The following is a 22,079-nucleotide window of genomic DNA, read 5'->3' on the forward strand; positions in this document are numbered from 1 at the left end:
ACACAAAAGACATCCTCTTGCATGTTCCCAAAGCATCCACTATCAGTTTCTCGAGGAGGTTGCATGACTACTCAGAGAATTCTGAAGTGGCCTGTGGATCAAGACTTGGACTGAAAAAACCCAACAGTTCCCAAGTTCAGGAGATTAATAAAGCAGCTCCCAGGATAAGGTCCTGCCAGGGACAGTGCCCTGCACTGGGATCCGCTCAAGCACGTACACAAAGAACAAGTTACCTACTGTAGAACAACTGTAGTTCTTAGGGATAGGATTATATTTCAGATCTCATGAGCTGCTCTGTATCCCTGCTTCTGGCAATCCTCAGCTGTCACTGGCTTGAGAAGAAACTGAAGTCATGCTGAGCTCACACTCTCATACAGAGCATGAGGAAATGGTGTCCGTGCACAGCTCTGACAGACGCTGTCACTTAGAAATCAAATCCTAAGTTTCACCTCATTTACTTAGGCAGGTACAGGGGCAGCTACATGGATAGTACTCCTTTGAAGAGACAAATTTCTGGTTGGCAACCACTTCACTGATGCTTTTAATGGCATAATTTATATGAGGCACTATATAGGCAAACAGATTACTTCATAGGGGTTAGAAATGGAACAGCCTTGAATCAACGGGGAGAAAAACATTCTAAAATTTACCCTCAGACATTACCCGTGATCTCACTATCAACTCCTCCAATAAATAATGATGATACTGCTGTAAGATTAAATTATAATATTAATCTCAATTACCAAGCTTTACTGATTTCTGAAACGGAACTTGTTTATTTTGCAGATCACAGAGGAATACTTTTACCAGTTCTGGTCAGGCAAGCAAATGTTTTTTTAAAAAGGATTTACTCCTGTCACAACCATACACACAACTGTGGAGACTGAAGAGATTATTTAGAAGGCACCTGTTAATCAGGTATTAGCAGTGTGTTTTCCCATGCTGTTTTCGAATTATGAGTTAGGAAGTTGTCCTGCATCCAGCTGTAACAGTTATTTTAGTCCTTCCTAGTAGCTGGTGCAGTGCTGTGTTTTGGCTTTAGTCTGAGAACAAGGTGATAACACACCGATGTTTTAGTTGCTGCTGAGCAGCACTTACCCTGATCAAGGACTTTTCAGTCTAATGCTCTGCCAGTGAGGAGGGGCACAAGAAGCCAGGAAGTAGCAGAGGCAGGACACCTGACCTGAACTAGCCAAAGGGGTATTCCATACCACAGCACATCATTCCCAGTATATCAACTGGGGGAGTCACCCAGAAAGCCCAGATTGCTGCTTGGGTCGGGCTGAATATTAGTAGGTGGGTGGTGAGCAATTGTATTGTGCATCACTTGTATTCATTTTTGGTTTTGTTTCCCTTCCGTTTTTAGTTTTATATTCTCCTTGTTATTTCCCCTATCATTATTATTAATAGTAGTAGTGGGTTTGTATTATACTTTAGTTACTGGACTGTTCTTATCTCAACCCATGGGGTTTACATTCTTTCGATTCTCCTCCCCATCCCGCCTGGAGCATGGGAGGGTGAAGGTGGGAGTGTGTGTGAACAGCTGCATGGTTCTGAGTTACTGGCTGGGCTTAAACCAGAACAGAAGTTATCACTCATAAATGCAAGAGAAGTCAATTTAATCCCTAGATTTTGTAAACCCCAGGAGTAAACATTAGTCCTAGTGCAAGGTCTCTGTAAATCAGTTGCAGCCAGCTGGAGCTAGCCAGTCAGGTGGACTAACAGTAGTCAGGCAGCAGTAATGGTGTCACAGCAGCAGCCTGAGTTAGAGTCAAGCAAACAGCCTAAGAGCAATAGTAGCCAGGTGATTAAGGGAAAGCACTGGCTTGACTTTCCATCCCCAAAAATATAAACTACCATGTAGAAAGAATAGTGTTCTGAGGAGCTACAGGACTTTCTCCTTCCCACTCCCCAACACTGATGACAATAAGAGGAGTCACAGTGACAAATTCTCCCGTATCACAACCATCAGTCTCAGAGATGCTGGCCTCTGCTGCTTGCACAACTGTAGTTTACGTCTTTTTCCAATGCATCATTGCTACCATGCCCTGCAGAATTCCAACAGGAAGAGAGGAGAGAGTGTGGAGAGTGCTTATAGGTGAAAGACTGCATGCCTCTATCCTGGCTCCACTTCTGTAGTCAGCAATGAGTGTCCATGAAAGGTCCTTAATTGTTGCGAATGTATTCTCTGAGTTTGTGCAAGAATGTGAGTTTGAGAGTTTCAAATGTAGAACCTCAGGGTTAGGGCCAGAAAGATCCAAAATGTTAAATAAAAAAAAAGATTACTTTCAGAGTACACAATAGATAATTGGAGATTTTGGGGCTGCTGGCTTACTAGAGACCTGAGATAGTTCAAAGCTTCCAAACTTAAGAAAGGAATGGGCTACCTCAGCTGACTTCAAATGCAGGGAAGAAAAAATAATGTGTTAGTGAATATGACATGGTAAAGAAGTGAAGGTTAGGAGAAACAGAGGGAGCAAAGAAAGACATCCTGTTATTTTGTTTTTTCCATTGTACCATGCCTTGAATTATTTTGAAAGCAAAAGGAAGCAGGTACTCTTGCCCATTATTTCTTGGATCCTTTCTGCTGTCTGCAGAAATAATTGCCACTTCCAGCATCTACAGGAGAAAACAAGACTCATCTTATTTTAAGACAGACATGGGTTGAGGGGGTGAAAATTAGTATTCTTGTATGTGCAATGCTCAGATGTAGGACTAAGGTACCTACTTAGCAACACTTGAGCAGATGTGACCATACAAATAGTTAGAAATAGGAGTTACTTAATTCCCCATAATTTTAAGTTAGGCCCTTGCCTTTTGTGCGTTTTGGCTGCTTTCTTGCTGCCACAAGCCCTACACCATCACGTGGCAACAGCTGGTGAGACCTCACCCTTTCTCTCCCACTGGGTGGAAGGATATGTATTTGGCAGCCTCTGCTCTTAGGAGAAAAGAAAGGTGGATCTCAGGGAAATCCCAGATTTAGAGGGAGCCACTGCAGCTTCTAAAGCTCATCACTGTGGAGGTGGAACAGTGTGAAACATGGTTGTCCTATAGAACTAATAGGTTATTTTCAGAATCATCGATAAACCCTTAGGTATCTTCTTCCCTTTCCCATGTCCTCTGTTCTGTTAGGAATCTCCCTTCATTCCTTTCTGTCCCATACATACCAATCTTTGAGGAAGTCAAACAAGGTTTTAATTCACATCAGTCTAATTTGTGTGAAGTTGGATCATGTATCTATTGCCTCTTACTCTGTTTAGGAGCAACAATATACACAGAGGACAATAAGCTTACAAAAACCTCTGTGGTAAAAATGATTCAGTAAGTCCAAATGGCAGATAAAAAGCAAATAGGAAAGCTAGCCCAAAATCAGAAGAAACCTCTTTACGGTTTGCAGAGTCTGCACAGAGAAGGGCTCAGATTAGGAGATAGCATCTGGCAAGCATCTCTCTACATTTATACAGCAATGTGACAATCTGAAAGCAGCTTCAAAATAAAGAAAAACTCATATACTGAATTGACAAAATAGCCTATAAAATCAAGTTCTCCTATTCTGAAAGAAGTTGCTTGAAACATGCCTTAAAAGTTTATGAGAAATGACTGTGCATTTCACACAGCCAGGCTCCACAGACTATTGGCTTAGTAAGAACCATAGCACCTTCTAAACCTTCTTCTAATTTCTGGTAAGTTCCTTCCACTTATCATCTTTCTTTTAATTTTTACGTACTGAATACAAGCTTCCAAACCGCACTAATGCAGTCCAGATCCCCAGGATCACTTCAGAAGTGAAATTAGATTTGCTACCAGCAAGACAAGCCACTAGAAGTATTATTTCCAGCAGAAAACAAAATTAGGTAGTCATTTAAAAAAAACCAGTGAGTGAAGTCCAAAAGCAAGTCCGTGCAGCCACCTCATAATCATCGAATCAATGCCTTTCATTAACAGAGAACAGGGTGGGTTTTTTTAAGCTTCTTAAAGCATCTGCAAGTTACTGCAACAGAGGTAATGCTTACACTGAAGCCTAATGCCTTTGATGATATTAATAAATGTTCAGAATTACTCAGTGTACATCAGTTTAAGTAATTCCGATCAGAATAACATTTAAATTCAGCTGTGACACTGGGTTTCTCTGGTGTCAGCTACAAGTCTACTGTGGATCTAAACGCTACTACTTTATTGATGCTTAAATATGTAATATAAATTAAATATATAAATATTGCAAGTCAGTAGAATCCAACACATATCAAAGCCTCAATAAAGTCTACATCAAGCAAAACAAAGTTCCTATTAACTTTTGCAGTCAATATACATATTCAAATTGACTCCGTAATAGCAAAAGCACCTTCCACAACTCACTACAGGTGCTGATGAACATCCAGGGTTTACTCTCACCCTGATCTTAAGGACAAAATCACATTGTGAGGGGTCCTGTTCTGGCAGGAAGCTGTGGTTTTGCAGGGATGGCAGAACAGATTTGCTATGGATATACATAAAGGGAAGTAAAACCCCAACCCAAACAACTCCAATGTAAAATAACAAAGATGGGTATTAAGGCTATCCAATTAATAAAAGAAGAAAAATGAAAACAGTTTGAAAGCATTAACGTGCTTTCTTCATGTGTTTAGTACTGGGTTCGGCTCAGATTATAAATACTACATTATTAAATAATAATAATAAAGATGAGTAAATGTCTAGCTTAGCATTAAGCATTTAAGCCTTTGAAATACAAATCTTCCAAAAGAAAATACTCAATTCTTCATGCTATGACATGCAATCAAAATTGACTCTCTATGCCCATCATTTTAAGTAATGCTTTAATGCTAGCACACTTTGAATTAAAGCCTTTCGATAAATACGAGAAGTAACAGCAGTTTTGCAGATGGGTTTTATGACTTCTTTTTAGACTCAGTATGACTACAGCCAATTTTTGAAACACATTACCACATGTAGCTGGTGGAAAAAGCACAGAGGTAATTTAAGTAGTTGCCAGTATGTGCATCTTTTGAGTACTGCCAAATTTCAAAAGCCTAGTGCTTCCCAATTATACTATCCATACTTGCATATCACATGCATGCATTAAAACTTTGCTTTGAAATACATTTTGACCAACATTTCAAACCACAGATTGCAATATACCTTCAACATCATGTACTACTTGGTCAGCATTTTTCTGCACCTTCTACTTGGTGACAAGTTTGAAGAAAGACTCAGATCTCAGATTTTGGCCTCAATTATACAAAACCCTATTTTAAATTCAAAGGTCCTGTGTGTTTAATGAAGCATTCAGAACAGGTATGAGGTCAGGAAAAAAAAAAACCAAACCTGAACTTTTCCATACAGAGTTTTTCTTTTAAAATGTTCCTCTTAAACAGAAACATAACCAAAGCAAAATGTTTACTTTAAGATTCATACCAATTATTTCAACTTCTGTACTAGTATTCATGTATGCAAGTATAATACAATTCATATGTAGAATGCAGAAGTCCATATAACTCATTCATTCGGTAACCAAATCAGTGTTACGTAAGCAGGCTAACGTATGAAAGGCTAGATGAAAGTTGCACCTTACAAAACCAAAGCAGATGTTTTAACTTATAGTTTTAATATAGCAATCAAAGAAAATTCCAAATACTGTACAGTGAAGTGTAGTATAGTACACTATATACTGTTATAATACACTATTGTTACATTACAGATAAAAAAAAAATCAAATATAATTAGTACAGCAATCACAAATAAACCAAACTGTGCTGGGTAGCAGCCAGGTCTGTGAAGATGGTATAGTTTATATGCTAATTTATTTTTAATTCAACATGTAAAGCACTGTTTAAAAAGATTTGTTTTCTAAATATATATACACTATTTTAATTCTTATTTATACACTTTAAATAGCATTCCCTCCTAAAAGTGCACTCTCATTTCTTGGCAATAATCCTCATGAAACCTAAAATAATTCTGAAAATACCACACGTTTCAACCTTTTATTGCTCAACCGCAGGCATAAGGGCTCAGAGGGAATCCTGCATTCTTAAGATCTTAAGTAACTTCTTTAATTTTAAGAAGCTAAACTGATACCCACAAGCAAAACAAAGAAAACACTGATGTAGGCTTTTCTTTTTTAACAGAAGGATTAACTTCGTATCATTATTTTACAAAAGCATGTAGATTCTGCTATTTGAAAATAGGAGCCAAACAAATGTAGAGATAACAGTGGCATCTTATTAATTTTTCTTACATTTCAAATGAAGCATTGCTCTCCCAATTGTAAGCATACTATGAGTTTTATTGCCTGGCATTTTCAGCGCATTGAAAAAGTAGCAAGCAACTCTGCTAAACTTGTGACAGTGACAACAGATTCTACCTTTTTGAAAGATTGCAAATTAAGCATTTTGGTCTTGAAAGTGTGCCTGTTGCACAGGGTTGTTAGCACACAGCCCTGCAGCTGTGCTGCTGCTGCTAGAGCATTCTGTCAGAGGCAGTGCCTACCTCACATTCTGTGTCTCTCAGAAGACTAGTAAACTATATAGGTTTCACAAAACCAACAATATACATTGCTGCTATGTGACTATAATAGTGAAGGCATCCCAAACATATTTATACAACTTCATTTGAAAAGCTGCTGTTTATTATCCCCTCACTGAAACACAAACAATTCACAGTGAAACAGCAGTATCAAAGTCAACCTTGCTAAGCAGCCAGCCATACAAGTAGTAAAAATCTTGCCTCTGCCTGAAAAACCAATCTGTTCTCCTGAGGTTTCCCATAAGCTCATCAGCAGCCTAATCCTTTCTCTTTTCTTTTTTTCTCTTCTCTACCGAGCCTGTATTTTCAGTAATCATCTTTCATTTAGGTTATAAATCATAAGCCAGAGTACAGTTAAGGATTTTCAAATAATGTAAGTCTTCCTTGCCATGAGACACTGTGTAGAAGGAGATGGCCCCTGGTCAAGGAAGTACTCAAGGCAAGTATTCAAAAAGAATTTAGAACCACAACCTTGTCCACAGGCAACTCAGTAGCAAGAACTTAGCATTTGGGGTTTTTTTGAGAAAGGGGACACTCCACACTATTTGAGAAGTCCTGCTGACATGGCTTCACATCCACAATGAGTCCACATCTTCCCTGCCCTTATACCCCACCACCATTTTCCTGGCTCTAACAGGAAAACCTAACAAGCGCATGGGTGCTTCTGAGACATGGACACAGATCTGCCTCAACTCAAATTTGCACTCACTGCTAGCAATCAAATGAAACATCTGTTGAAACTTACACTTCAGTGTTCTTTATTTCACTTCTCCTGTACAGTTACACATCTCACCAGCACGCAGATAAAGTTTAGCTCCACTTGAGGGTATCAAAAGCCATCTTTCTCAAAAACACTGATACTTAAATGCATGAGAAAGCCACGTGAAATAAGAACACTGCAAAGAAATATGCACAATCCTGCTTTACACCAGAGGAATTCACATCAGCCCATCTTGTGATTTTGACACCATTTTACCATTCCTTTTTGAGACTATTTTGCTTTAGGAACTGGAGAATTCTAATCTACATGACTCGAATGGACCCGAGAAGACCCTAACAGCAAGTCAAACAGAGCTGTAATCTGTGTCTATTTCTATTTAGATAAGAAGGAAAATGTCAAATTACTGCTGAAACAGGAAGTGTGTCAAAATTAAACTAAGCCTTCCTCTTAATAAAGGCACACAAAAGTCTGTAGTCTTACCAGAAAGGCATGAAAGAAGTAAGCATCTTCTCTTTAAGTAAGGATGATATGCAATAAAGATTCCAATTTATTTCAAACTTGGAATTGTCTCCTATACACTGCCTGTATTTGTTTCAGCCAAGGAATACTTCTTTTTCTAAAGAGAAGGTTAAAACTAAGTGGTAGTTAGCTTGTCTAAATGCATGAGATCTAGGAAATTCCTCCCCCTCAGCCTCTCCTGACTTAAATTCCTTCCCAGGAACATGTCACTGCTATACTTTTCTGCAGCTCACACAATGGCAAAGCACAAGCCTCTACTCATATTTTCTATATAGAAGTAGCCTTCAGACAGTTCAACTGATTCATGGAAGACTAAATGTTTTCAGATTCGTGGCAGGCTTCCAGCTGCTGCATGTGCATCCTGTTTCTTACTAAGTAAGCCCTGCCAGTTAATCAGTGTATCACCAAGGTTAGTTCTGGTGAGCCAAATTACTTCATACATTCCAAGCTTCCAAATAGCTAACTTACAGGTTAGCAATTTAAGATCTTCAAATTTTTTAATTTATTTCTGAAAAGGTGATTCTTATTTTTTTACCTATAGTGTACTAAATCATAAAGTATTTATTCTCTCTACATAAAAAGTCAACCAACAGAGGCATTTGAATTTAGTTTGACAAAACAGGGCTGTTCTTCAAGTGACTTGCTTCTATTAATTTCTATATACGAAAATAAATCTTCCCTTCTAATGCTTAGAACTGTTTATGGGATTAGCAATGTAAGAAGTGAGGAGACCTTTCTGAATATAAGCATATGCAACACAAACAACATTTGTGAACTTGTAAAAACCCACATGTGCACAAACACAGACTTCAATATTTAAATGCTCTTAATTCCTTTGAAGCTGTATTAACATCTTTCGTTCATTCAGTGTTATTTTACCATTAGAGGAAGCAACAATAGTGCATTTAATATGACTATGAAGATCAAAAGCAAAGTGCAGTATCAGATACACATTGCATCCTTAGGGAGCAAGCACAATGGCTGCTTCTTAAAAACTAGCACTGCAGGTCTGATGAACACACTACTTAAGTGGATACCAGCTGTCTTACCACTGATGCAGGGAATGCTGCATCACAAACTGAAGTGAGGCTAATAGAGGTGGGTAGTCTTTACTGACACTGAAATGGCATGTATTCCCCTTGTTTCCATGGAGTAAACAGTTATCTTCCACAAGCTCCATTGTCACTGAACACTTTAGGATAATATATTTTAATAGAGTCATTTCCTTCCAATAAATTGTTCATTTGCTTTGAAAAGGCCAGCTATTTATTTTTCGCCATTACTAACCAATGCTAGTAATACTAATACTTTAAAAGAAAAAATAGATTTGCCATTGAACATTTGTTGTTTCCTGCAGTTGCCCCCTTCTTTCCTGTAGCTGTGTTGAAAGTTGCACAGGATCTGACCAGCCTAGTATTTGGGAGGAAATAAAAACATGCTATCACCTACTAACAGAGCACCAAAATGGTTGTGTTGGCTCAGACAGCCATGCATAACCACACCACATTCACTTTATCTTCATCATACACTAAGTACCCTTTTTTCTAACTTGCTTAAACTGATAATGTGGAGAAATTAGAGAGTTTAGTAAAGTTACACTTATTTCAAGATTTCTGAAAAGCATATATATCTGTATGAATGCACATTTTTAAGTTGGAGGAAGTGCCAGCACAATGTAATTAAAGTACTGTACAGGCTACATTATCAAATTTAGCAGTTTAGTTTTAGTTGCTGTTTGAAATTTATGTATGATTCATGTTTATAGTGTGTTTTTGAGTGGAATTAAGTGCCTGGGACAGGATTAACTTAGTCATGTTTCTAGTTCTTCCTGTTCTAGCCTTTCCAGTGACCTTAAACTAGCATGGTAAGAATGGGCTTAAATTTTAAGACTTTTAAGGAATTAAAAATTACAAAGAATTTTCAAGAACCCACATTTACAGCAGATATTCATCTCAGTGCATTTCCTAATAACTAATTTACAGGTAACAGAGCCAGCCTGGGCAGCAGTATGGTAATACTGAAAGCTATTGCCAATCACACGCTTATCATGCACTGAATAAGATGATATAATCTTTGACATACATACAAGACTTAATAACTAATCACTTTGTGTGGCCCAGCCAATAAACATTACATTTGAACAGTAATTTTTTCTACCCTTATTAGATTTTAACCTATCAAGAGTGATCCATTGGCTCAGTTGCATTAGTGATTCCTGCATCTTGACTATCCATCTCCTCTAGCTCCTCAACAGAATTTCCCTTTTGTGCTTTAGACCTTGCAGGGAATGTTGTTCCCACAGAATTCACCATGTTACCATCAGCTGATTCAGTATTCAAGTGTTCAGTACCACCTGGTGCAGACAGTGATTCGGGTAAGGCAGCCTGAAAGCTCCCAGTTTTAGCAGTTGAACTCACTGCCTCTACTTTTCCTTGAGATAGATCAACTGATGCTGACTGCTCTGTATTCTGATCCCGCAAATGTCTATCCATTGAAGCCTGAATAGAAGAGACCATTTCCTGCAACTTTTTTCTCTGTGCCTCAATCAAAGTGGGGTCAAGCTGCCTGCTGTCTCTCATTGTCACAACTCCAGGAGCAATTCGGATAAGCTCACTGTTACCAGAAGCAGCTGTGAATACAGAAGGCTCAATTTTAGTAGAAGGACTGAAGTCTGTTTCTGTGCTATGCTTTCTTAAAAGTGGTGTTTCCCTGGCTTTTTGATCATGTTGTTGACTACTAGATGCAGTTCCCAGGGAATGGCCCTTTCCTTGAAATGCAGTTATGTTATGTAGTTGCTCAGATTTCTTTTTCACCACTCCACCACTACCCAGCTTCAGCATTCCATGTGAAGGACTTGCTTCCCTGCTTCTTGAAGTAGCTTCTGCTCGCACTTGACTTAAGGCGTCTTTAACCAACTCTTCAACATCAGGACCAATAGGAAAGTGCCCAGCAGCATCCACGCACAGCTCTAATCTGTCTTCTGCTGCGTTGTATACAAAGTTTTTACCAGGCAGATGTGGGAAAGTACAGTGCTTGCCATCAGCCAAACCTATAAAGATAGAAGAAGTTATTCATGGTACTAAAATATCTTAAAGCATGCTTTGAATACACAGATTGATTACTATATTTAAACTTATTGCATCAAATACGTGGAAACACACTGAAACTTCATACTGTGGGAGGAAATTTAGGCTTGTATGCCATATGCCAGCAATCACAGTATAGCCTTAAGATGCTGCTGCCTTCTATGGTGATTCTAATGAAAAGGCAGTAATGTAGTATATTACTAGATAAAATAGCCACCTTGCTGGAACGTGCAGTTCTGATACAACAGAAGTTGAAGAAATAGTGTATATTTGCAGTGGCACAAACCCCACTGCTACCACCACCAGCCCCCCCCCCCCCCCCCAAACCACACAAAACCAAAACAGAAACAAAAAACAACCCCAAACAAACTGAAACATACCCCTGCCCCCCCAAACAACAACCAAAAACCCCCACACCCCACCGGCCAAAGAGCACATTTCAAAACACTACTGCTATATCTAGAGAAGTACTGTTTAGGACCACTTCCATGTGTGGCAGGACTTCAGGGTGTGCAACTGCTGCTAAGCCTGAAGAATTTCAAATTTGCTATTTGTCTTCTCAGAGAGGAAGTGCTGCCAGATAACGTTGTAAACTTGAAACACTTTTGTTTTAGTAGTCCTGGAGATTATAACTATCACAAACATTTACAACATTGATAACTATTACAACATTTACAAAAGAAACATGATACATAGTATTTTTTATCTGCTGTTTGTCTCGCTGTCCTACTTAAAATTTGATTGATCTTCTAAAATTGAGAGTTCACTAGACAAATTTAAGTTCTGAAGCTCCTCTGTGTCAAAAATGGGTAACATTCAGTTTTCCAGTTGATCATCATAAAACTTCCAACACACAGCTCCTGTCTTTACACGTCCAAGGGAGCCAAACAGCCAAAACACAGAACAAAACTGAAACACAAACACCTATCCCTTTAAGAACCTGAAGAATATACTGTTAACTACAGAATTTACCAGCTCAATCTTCATTTGCAGGAGAGAGCTGTAACAGCTTCTTCTAGGTTAAAACTGCCTTTGAAATTGCAATTCTGAAATCTCAAATATGTTAAACAAGATCCACTAAATCAAACTTGAATTAATAAACAGTACCTGCAATTGACAGAAAGCTTTGTTCTAAATGTCCAGTATTATAGTTGCATTATTTCATTAACTAAAATATTACAGATAGGTGAAGAGCTTCTTTAAGTGGGAAAAAAAAAAAGGTTGCTGCACATTGCAATTGTTTAGTGGAAATGTAGTAAGAATCATAGAAGTATGTTAATACTGAAATAGTAATTTTACCTACCAAGGTAGTGCAAAACACCTACAACACAGAGCAATGATATAATAATGCTGCAAGAATGTTCAAATACAGAATATCATCTCCCACTGTCATAGTTCTAAAGTCATTTTTGCCCACTGACAATGAAAATTGGGCATTTTCTGTGAGTTAATGACCAGCTGGGTTAAAATCCCTTGGATTCATTTCAGGTTCTCAGCTCTGGCTAGTTGTTAATTGGTCCAAAAGGTCCTTTCTATTAGCTACTGTTTAAGCTAATTCACTTGCCACAAACAATACACCAGTCTTTACTGTACAAGCATAATAGAAGAAAGAAAACTAAAAGGAAACAGATCTGCTGTAAGACACTTGGCATGCTAATTCTGTTACCCAGGCTAATAATTCAATTGGAGGTAGTGGGCAGTAAGTATACCACACATTTCAATTACTGCAAACAGCATAGAAATTATGTGATAAAATACCTCTTCCCACATATAATCAAGTTACGGTTGATAAAACTGCCTAAGAAATCAAACAGTAAGAAGGCAGCAAAAAATCATTATAATAGATGAAACCACAACAGCTAAACTATGAATGTAAAGACTTGAATATGAAACTTGAAATGTGATGAAATAACTGGGACCTTCTTCTCCAAAGAAACATGTTATGCTTTGTAGGCAGCATTTATAAAGCTGTCTAAAAATCAAACATACTCTTAACTACTCGCTTGGTTATTCTGCACATCGCCCAAGATATAACATTTATCAATTCAAAAAGAGCATAGATAGCTTTGCTTTTGAACAACCATCTTAATAATATGAAAGACCATTTAAATTTAAAATATGCAGTAGCCCTGTATAAAATAGCTACTAAGAAATACACTAGAAAGATTAACTGTTTATCCAGTAAGTGTTTTAAAGTATAACAGGACTAAGTCCTGTGATCGTCTCTTTGATCTCTCTGAGGAAACAAATTAACAAAATCATTTGACTTACTGAAGCTGTTTACACAATTCAGTACGTTGAAATTGAAATGTATGGTTGCAGAGAAAACTTCAGAAAAGAAGAGCTTTAAGTTGAATGAACAAGTCTTACTAAAATTCTGTAGCCTGAGGTTCTTGAGAAAGCATAAGAAGTTCTACAGTATCACGAAAATTAAAATGTACTACGGTAATAAAATAAAAATATATTTATGCTCACAAGTGACTCAATACCAACTCACAATTTTAAAGATTTGGAAACTGAGGAAGGAAGGCATAGAAACAAAACCAAAAATTACCTGTGGTTTTCTTCATCATGCTGTAGAATACTCCACCTGGCTGAAACAACTGAGGAAGCCCCTTTGCGTAGGACCAAACATCTTCCCCTGTAAAAATCAAACACAATTATTCAACAGTTGTATTTTAACATTATAATGCTCAAAAATGCAGCTCCTTGAATTAAAAGTTGAATCCTCACTCTCTTCTATGCAATTTATTGATTGTGAATGTACATAACAGGAACACAGGACACCAAGAAACTTCCAGGAAAACATACCACTGTCTGCAGTCAAATATCCTACATGTTCTAGTACAAGGTTCCCAAATTTTATTTGACCCAAGCTGCAGCTCCTGGTTCTTTGCCAAGCCCTATACACAAGTTTCCATTCCCCTCCCACCCATGCTTTCAACATAAAACTAGTAAACGACTAACACACTTCCAAAATTCAAGCACATACCCCTGCACATTAAAATCTCGATTCTATATCCCTACACCTTCTCAAAAATCAGATCTCAATTTCACAGCTGCCATACAGCAGACTTGATACTGTCACTGAGATACAAACATCTACACAGGCAGCTGTGCAGGAGCTGTGTCTGCACCTTGCTTTTCCTGAGAGTTAGAAGCAAAATACAAAACCTGTGAGGCCCCAGCTGTCCCATGTAACTGGCATTTTCCAAAGATGCTAAAAACGGCATTGAAATGTGACAACTTCAAATGCCACTGAGAGGGAAAAAAAAAAAGCTAACTTAACTATGTAAGGAAAGGAATATAAGGAACAGAAAATTGGGTTACAGTGACAGAATATCAGTGGCCTAACAGTACCTGCTAAATCGGTTCAGATCTGCATTTCTACCTGTGCCCTTTTCCAATTTTGCTAACCACTTACCTGCTTGAGAGAAGTAACTTGTGATGTAGCTGTCAAACAGTGCAAATAAAAGGTACTGATAAATTCCATTCTCCTGATGCAGAAGCAAATACTGCCTGTATACATTTCCAGAAAAAAACTGCTTTTCCCATTTTATATCAATCATTCAGGCAACATACTGAGATACCCTAAATAGAAACTGCACCCTTATTTAGGCATTAAAATCTCAATAACCACATCTCTCAATTTTCTATTAAAACTGGAGAATGCAAATCATAAAATAAACTAGATGCACTTACTACTTAGAGATAGCTGGGATGTGTGACGCTAAAAATATTACTATTATTTCTTTGCTTGCTGTTAAGAGGAAAATAAAAGTTAAGTTATTTTTAATAGCTTCCTACATACTAAACTACAGAGCACATCTAAATCCCTCCTTGCACTTCTTTATGCATATCCCACAAGCTAACTGTGGCTAGTCTCCTACCCACCCACCTCAGGTGAGAAAACCTTTCACCCTTATGACAGTGGCATTATGTGCTATGTTACAGCTTGCAACCCTTCAAGCCACTCACCAACTTTCTCGCTTCCCTTCCCCAGCAGGCATGTGACTCCATACACTCCCCTGCTTGTCTATCCCCCCACAAGAAGGGTTCCTTAGCTCATCTCTCCACATGTTATGCCAGTCCCCATTCTCTCTAAGAAGGGCATAATGCATCTTCATCATGTTTGGACTTCAGACATTTTAAATATGAGACCTACATAATCTGATTAATTTTAAATGCACTCCCTTGAACCATATATGCTCTGGTTCACTGCTCTCATTTGTACATCAAGCTCACAGATTTAGCCTTCACTTCCTAGCATGAACATCCAGGCAACAAACCAACTACTCTTCTTTATTATTTTCCATGATGTACAGAAGGTGGTCTTGTCTTTTGACTTTATCCCAGTAACTCCTGTCTACTGAGTTGCTAATAAATTTGAAGCTTCTCTACAGCTCTGATGCCACTAAGGAAAAAAAAAAAGGAAATTAAAAAACTTAGAAGGAGCATTCTCTTTTCCTCCCCACTATTGCCATTGTTTTCTCTCTTCTTCAAACAGCTGCATAGAGGGAGGGCGATCACGACTGATAACACTCATGTTTTTAATATTTCAAAAGGGGCCCACTGCTATCCCACATCCTTATTCTCAGTTACATTTTGCAATCCACATCCCTCACACAATGGTTGCAGAGCATCACTGCTGTGGCTCTTCATTTCCCTCCAGGTCTTCCTGGTGGTTTAAATACTGCCCACAGGAATCAAAACAACCACTACACTGATAAGCAACAGAATACAGACCATCTGCCAAAACCAGCAGCTACACAGTGGCTGACTTCATACTACGGACTCCTGTGTTGCTGCATCTAGCAATCCATTCTTATTCGAGAATAGAGGCTACTTTCCACAAGACAGCCACCTGGCTTCACTAAGAAGCCCAGGTTTACATGTTAGTAGCATTCTCCAAGAAAATATTCCCTATTTGGTCTGAGCATTTGTCGAGCCTTGCACAGGAGAAGCATCACTGTTTAGATAACCTTTTATGCAACACTAACTGCCTTTTATGCAGAAAAGTATGGAGAGCAGGGCTCACAAAACAAAAGCATCAGCCACTGAAAGAAACACAAACCAATGATATTGTTTTGATAAAGAGATCTTCCACACAAAATCAAACCCACAATCACAACCTGACTTTCCCAGATCAAAGGAACTAGCTTGTGTGATTCAACTAAACTGCATTTGAGGTTTGCACATTTTTGTTGCTAGTTGGGTTTTATTATTGGAGTTTGATTACCATGGCAGTAAGACACTTACAGGTCACAAGTTAATTTGGGTGATCGTTTAGTTAGATTAAAAATTCCCTCAAGTTACTACATATATCAAAGAGATGATGTTAATACTGTTCCCATTCCCTCAGACCAAACCTCAGCCCCACAAAGGTATGGCAACAAATGGAGACTACGCTACACACAAGCATGCCTCATACACTTCACAAAAAGAGCAATTGCAGATTAACCTATGCCAGTGGAAGCCCAAGACCAGTATTTCATACAGCAGAGAGGACACACAGAAGCAGAGATCAAAAACTCAACTGATAAATACAGGTTACAGGGAACTACAGGTGGCTTAAAAACAAGCTGCTTAATTCCAAGCAAATGCTGGTGTTAATATATTTAATTTAAACCAGGCAATTTTGATTTCTTGTGCACTGATGAATTCATCAACGCAAAACAAACCGATCACAATAGATTCATACTTGGCTTGCACGTATCCAGAGTGCTTCTGCATGGGTGTAATTAAATCTGTTTCAAAACACAATGCTTTACCTGTGTTAACGTAAAATTACAATTCCTTTAGTCATTTCCTGATAGACTTCTGTATTTTGAGATAAACAAAAAAAAGAGAAGAAAGCTTTACCAAAAAATCATGTATAATATGTTACGTGGTCCAGAAATTACAGTATCTAATTTCCCAGAGCTTATCTTTAAATTAGATACAGAAAAAATAAAAACATGGTCTAAAACTGTAATTTGTTAACCGGCTGAGGCCAGAAATCAAAAATTCTACGAACTGAAATGAGAGAAGCATCAAGTCAGCCTACAGGAGACCCTGTCTGAAAGAAAAGCTTTTAAACATCCACAGTGAATAGCTACAGAAGTTTGGGCACTGGGGAGGAAAAAAAAAAGAAAACAGCAAGCTACTTCAACAGCATCTCCTTTTTGGACCTTCCAATGTGACTATATTATTAGATGCATGTTTTTAGCAGAACACAGTTACTACAAGAGCATGCAGGATAAGCTGACCCTCAGAACTTCCCAGCACTGCTTTTTAGCAATACAGAAATGTCATTGAGAAACACTGCAGCCTCTCACCCCAGCAAGGCTGAATACACCACCCTGAGAACTGCCACCCCAACACTCAAGTGCAAGGACTAAGGAAGTTTCTTAAGAGTTTGTCTCCTCAGTGAAAAATCCCAACTGTAAACAGTGACCTGCCCAGATTTTCTTTCTACAAGTATCTTTAATGGAAAATGAAGCCCTGGTGAGCAAAGTGATTATCTAAAAATAGCACCTTATTCACTAGCTGCATTAGTTGTTATAAATGGTTTGTTTATCATTTGCTGCACCTTTTACTTCTATTAGTAACACAAAATAGATGTGGTCAGAGAAGGGTGAGGTAAATTCTATTCTAACCTGTGCTTCGAAAGCAGAAATTAACAGCAGTTAAAGTCAGAGACAAAAAATGATTCTTGAATATGAGTTCCCATTTTATGAATAAGTACCTGTAAATAAAATGACACACCTTAATACTGAAGTAACCGAGATACTTTTAAAGCATGTCAGAGGTTTTTGTAAGCCAGTAACTATGCCTTCAGCAGTCTTGCCTGGAAACAGAAAGCTCTTTTAAGCTTCATCTCCAAATTGAGATAGCTTTTAAACCTGAGCTTTTCCTGCACTTTGGAACATAGGTGCAGGTGTCCGTGTGTTGAGGTGACTAGTGATTCAGCACACTATCTTGCAGTAAACAGTCAAGCTTTGAAAAGAATCAAAGTTCTGCTTGATGGACTTCTGACATACCAGTCTGTGATTATGCAATTGTTTCGTTTCTAAAGTATCACATGCTTTAGCCACACCAAATCCCTCCAGCGAAAGGGAAGGCTCCCACAAAAAAAAAAGAAATATATTAAAAAAACCAAAACAACAAAACACAAAAAAACCGAACAGAAAACCCTGTAACCATTGCTATTCAACTAGTTCATAGAGCTAAATGTATGGTAATTACTGCCCTACTTCCTGCCAGTAAGCAGCAGGAGCTGTGGAACCGATGAAGAAAGTACACAAATGAATGTCCAAGTCTCCCGAGTCCAAATAAGAATATAAAAAATACAGGCACCTGGGAAAAGCCCTTCTATCTTGAATTATTAACAGTTAGTCAGATTTACATGACTGTCACTTGATAAGGACGGCTTTGCAACCCTGTGTCCACCCCCAGGATTCAAATCTGTGGTTAGATTCTTCCAGTTTCTCCTCTGCTTACATTCTGAGATAATGCTTTTCACAGCTCTCTAAAAACACCAGCTCTTCACTTAAAATTAGCAGATTAGCTGAGGAGACTGAGGAGCTGCGCTCATTTGCTTAAACCAACAACTCCCCTGTGGCAAGAAATGGCAAGATTTCATCCTACTACAGAGGTGCGAATCTGGTCCTCAAACTTCCAATGACAAGACAGAGTCCCCTTCTCACCTTGGCTCTGACTTTACTTCCTGAAACCTGAGGGAGATTAGGAAAAATAGGGAGCAAGTAACCCACACACATACACATCAGATGTGTGCCTAATGAATGACAGGGAAAACAGAGAAGACAGAGGAAATGCAAGAACTTCTGATCAGCAAATCTGTTAAATACATAGCAAAGAACAAGTATCTCGCACACACATTTTAGAAAGTCACAACACCCAGCAAATCACTGACAGCATGTTAACCTTTCTTCTAATAGAGGAATAAAGGAACTAACCTTCTCCATGGTTACAGAAAAGAAAGGGGGGAAAAAAGGTATGTATGTAACTACATGTTATGTTACCCTCTACTTAAAACCACAATTTTAAAATACAACTGTAAGTCAGGCTTACCCATTAGTGTTGCTAGAAGACAGAGAGAATACATCTCCTTATCCACTTGCTCTTGCAGTTCTTTCGATGAGATTTTACTAGGCAGAGCAACGTCTTCATGTTTCACAGTATGGGCCGCGTGTGCTGAAGCAGACTGCCTGCCTTCCTCCTTACCTTTCAGGATTTCTATGGTAATCCTGTCACCATGCTGCAAAGGAACGGGCTCATTTTCCATGCCTTCTTTGGGAGGCAGCAGCTCCTTAGGAGGAAAGCCATAGCGAATACATTGCAAATAGGGAGGAATATTAAATTCTCTCGCTATGCTCTCCCGCAGTTCCAGGAAGGTGGTAGTGCACTTCAGCGTCAGCATCGACTGCCTCCCATCATTTGTGGTTATTCGAATTTTCTTTTCTTTTGTAGATGTTGGAGAATAGGGGGCTTTTGTTGGTGTAGCAGGTGCAGATGATGGCCCCTCACGAGCAGCCCCAGGAGAAGCAGTCCTAGGTTGCCCTTTATGCTCTTGTTTCAGTTTTTCACTCTTCCGTTTCTGCATTACAGAAGCCTGATCTGCAATGTTCTGCTGAATAGTTCTTTCAGCTTTGCTCATGTTCAGCTCCTCCTTGTGCAAAGTTTTTGTCTTCTGTCCAGTCAAAATAATTTTGGTTGGAAGTTGCGACTCTAACTCTTGTCCTTGCTGTACATCATCAGCTCTTTGGGCATGAGCACCATCGATATTTACAGGGGTATAATCATCAGGGTTCTTTTTGGCAGTTTGATGCAATATTGTGTTGACAACTTTCTGAATAAGAATCTCACTACCGAATTCCCCAGGGAAGTGCTTGGTAACAAGTTTCATAGCGACGTCATACACATTGCTGTTCAGGGAAGTGTCACTTTCATATTGGAACCAGTAGACTGTCTCTCTCACCACTCTTCCACCCCACTCTAGAGTAATAGGAAAAGCTTCAGGGAGGTTGTCATATTCTTTACCTTCCCAATAGTGCTTGAATCCACAGCCACATTTGCCACCTGTGGACCGAGTATTAGTTCTGTCTCCATCCAAATATGAAACAGATCCATCTTCTCTGACGCGACGCACCAAGTTACCATGACACCAGTTACAAGCAGTCAAACTACTCAGGCTATAGTCTGGTACCAGCACATCCTTCACAGGGTTGTAGGAACACACCAAACTGTTCAGGGGAAAGCTGTAATTTTTGTCAGGCCTCAGTTGTCCATGAGTGCTTTTTGCCAGGTTATATAGCTTCCCCCCAGGAGCCAGCCACTCTGGAGGAACATGATGCTCTGAAAGGGCCCCACAGATGAGGCACCTGTGAAGGCGGTTGTCCATCACTGCTTTTTTGGCAGCTGCAGTGACTTCTTCAGGCTGGATTCCTATTACACCAGTCCTTCTGTAGAAATACTGATGTACATCAGCTACAAGACTGGGATGGATCCCATGTTTACTCATGAAAACCTCCTCCATTGCAGCAACGAGCCTCATCAAGTACTTATCTTGCAAACTTCTGTCTCCTCCAATGACACAGCCACCATCCTCCTCTAACTTGATGTACTTTTTGATGAGGTCTTGAGGGACTCCCCAGGCTTTAGGAAGTAGCTTCCTAGGCAGTTTAGGTAAAGCAGCACCTTTTATCCCAACTAGAGGAATATAATGGTTTCGTCCTGAGCTACTCCAGGCTATGCAGATTGGCTTGTTCAACATGCCATCTTTTCCCATGCATTTTTCTAAGGGTATCAGGCCAGGGAGGAACGTTGCCGAATAATCTCCAGAGCTCCGCATTCCACTCAAGGAGTCTAACAGGATGATAGGTCGGTGAAGCACGTTGGCCAGGCCAAAGATGTGAATATTCCTAAGGCCCATTGGCACACCTTCTGGAGGAACAAACAAAGGGTCACATTCGTTGATAATGTCCTCCCACTCTGCTGCATCAATAAAGTCGTGGAAAAGCGCCTTGTAGTGACTCAGGTTCTCCTCAAAGTGCTTCTTTAGGTTCTCCCGCAGAGCATGCCAGAACAGTTCCCTGCCAACAAGTGCCCGCGAGACTGCGTGGACAAGGCAGTGGCCATCTCCATCCACATGGACTGGAATGAGGCACTCCTGACTGTTGTTTGCCTTCTTGATGTCTTCCAGGGTGTCATGCAGGTAGATGAGGCTGCCAGAGCGGTCCTTTCCATATCCGATGGTTTCAACATGCTCTGGCTCAATGAGGAAGGCGCGGTCACCCAGGAGGGAACAGTCAAAGATGTCTCCCTGGTTCATCTCCGTGAGGAGCTTGGCTTTGCCAGTCTGCTTGTCCATCCCGTAGCGGGCCAGGATGGGGGCCAGGAGCTTGCAGTGGTAGTTGGAGAGGCCCATGACTTTGACGAGCTCGGTGTTCCTGCGGGGTGGGCCGGCACCGCTGACGCCCAGCAGCGCGTTCCGCAGCAGGTTGTGCAGCACCAGGTCTGGGTCCGTCACCTCCTCCACGGCCAGCAGCTGCCGCTGCTCGTGGCGCTGCCCGCAGTCCGTACACTCGATGCTGCCGCTGCTCTGCGGCCCGTGGGCCGGGAAGAAGAGCCGCGCCTGGCATTTGGGGTCCGGGCAGGTACCCGAGAAGATGCGCCGGTCCCGCTTCTTGGAGGCGGCCGAAGGCAGCGGCTGCGGCTGCTGCTGAGGAGACGGCGGCGGTGGCGGCGGCGGCTGTTGCTGCTGCTGAGGCTGGGACATCGCTCTGCTCTGGCCGAGCTTCACCCCCACCGGCGCTCCTCCGCCCTCACAGGCTCATCCCCTGCGCCCCAGCTAAGGACCGCCGCCTGACTGGTACTGGTACTGGTGCCGCCACCGCTGCCGGCCGCCAACCGCCCATCCACCGAGCGCTCTCCTCCCGCCGCTCCCCGCCGCTCCTCGCCCCCCCTTCCCGGCAAACGCGGAAGCTGCCGGCACCGCCGGTTGCTGCCTCTTCGCTGCCTTGGCCGTTGCCCGCAACGCAACGGCCTTTCACTTGCAGGCGCAGGCGCGGAGCCGCGAGGTCTCTCGGGAGCGTTAGTCTTCTCCGCCAGCAAAGCCCAGGCTCTGCCAGGGAGCGGCACTGCTCCAAGACTACATGGGCCGTGATGCCCGGCGGCAGGGGAGGGCCAGGCGGGGCCGGGCCGGGCCGGCCGCGCCGCCGCGCCGCGGG

At 40.6% G+C, this 22,079-nt stretch overlaps 1 protein-coding gene across 1 annotated transcript; it reads right to left on the minus strand.

Moving 5' to 3' along the window:
* Positions 1–5,583: 5,583 nt before the first annotated feature.
* VCPIP1 (valosin containing protein interacting protein 1) lies at positions 5,584–21,767 on the minus strand. The gene is made up of 3 exons (XM_065668371.1): positions 18,922–21,767; positions 13,403–13,489; positions 5,584–10,811 (listed from the first exon to the last, which is right to left on the minus strand). Exons 1-3 carry the CDS (start codon positions 21,626–21,628, stop codon positions 9,940–9,942), a joined length of 3,666 nt encoding a protein of 1,221 aa, XP_065524443.1. The 5' UTR covers positions 21,629–21,767; the 3' UTR covers positions 5,584–9,939.
* Between the last annotated feature and the right edge of the window lie 312 nt (positions 21,768–22,079).

The sequence above is a fragment of the Lathamus discolor genome, chromosome 2 (genome assembly GCF_037157495.1).
Source record: "Lathamus discolor isolate bLatDis1 chromosome 2, bLatDis1.hap1, whole genome shotgun sequence".
In the NCBI taxonomy this organism is placed as follows: Eukaryota; Metazoa; Chordata; class Aves; order Psittaciformes; family Psittacidae; genus Lathamus; species Lathamus discolor.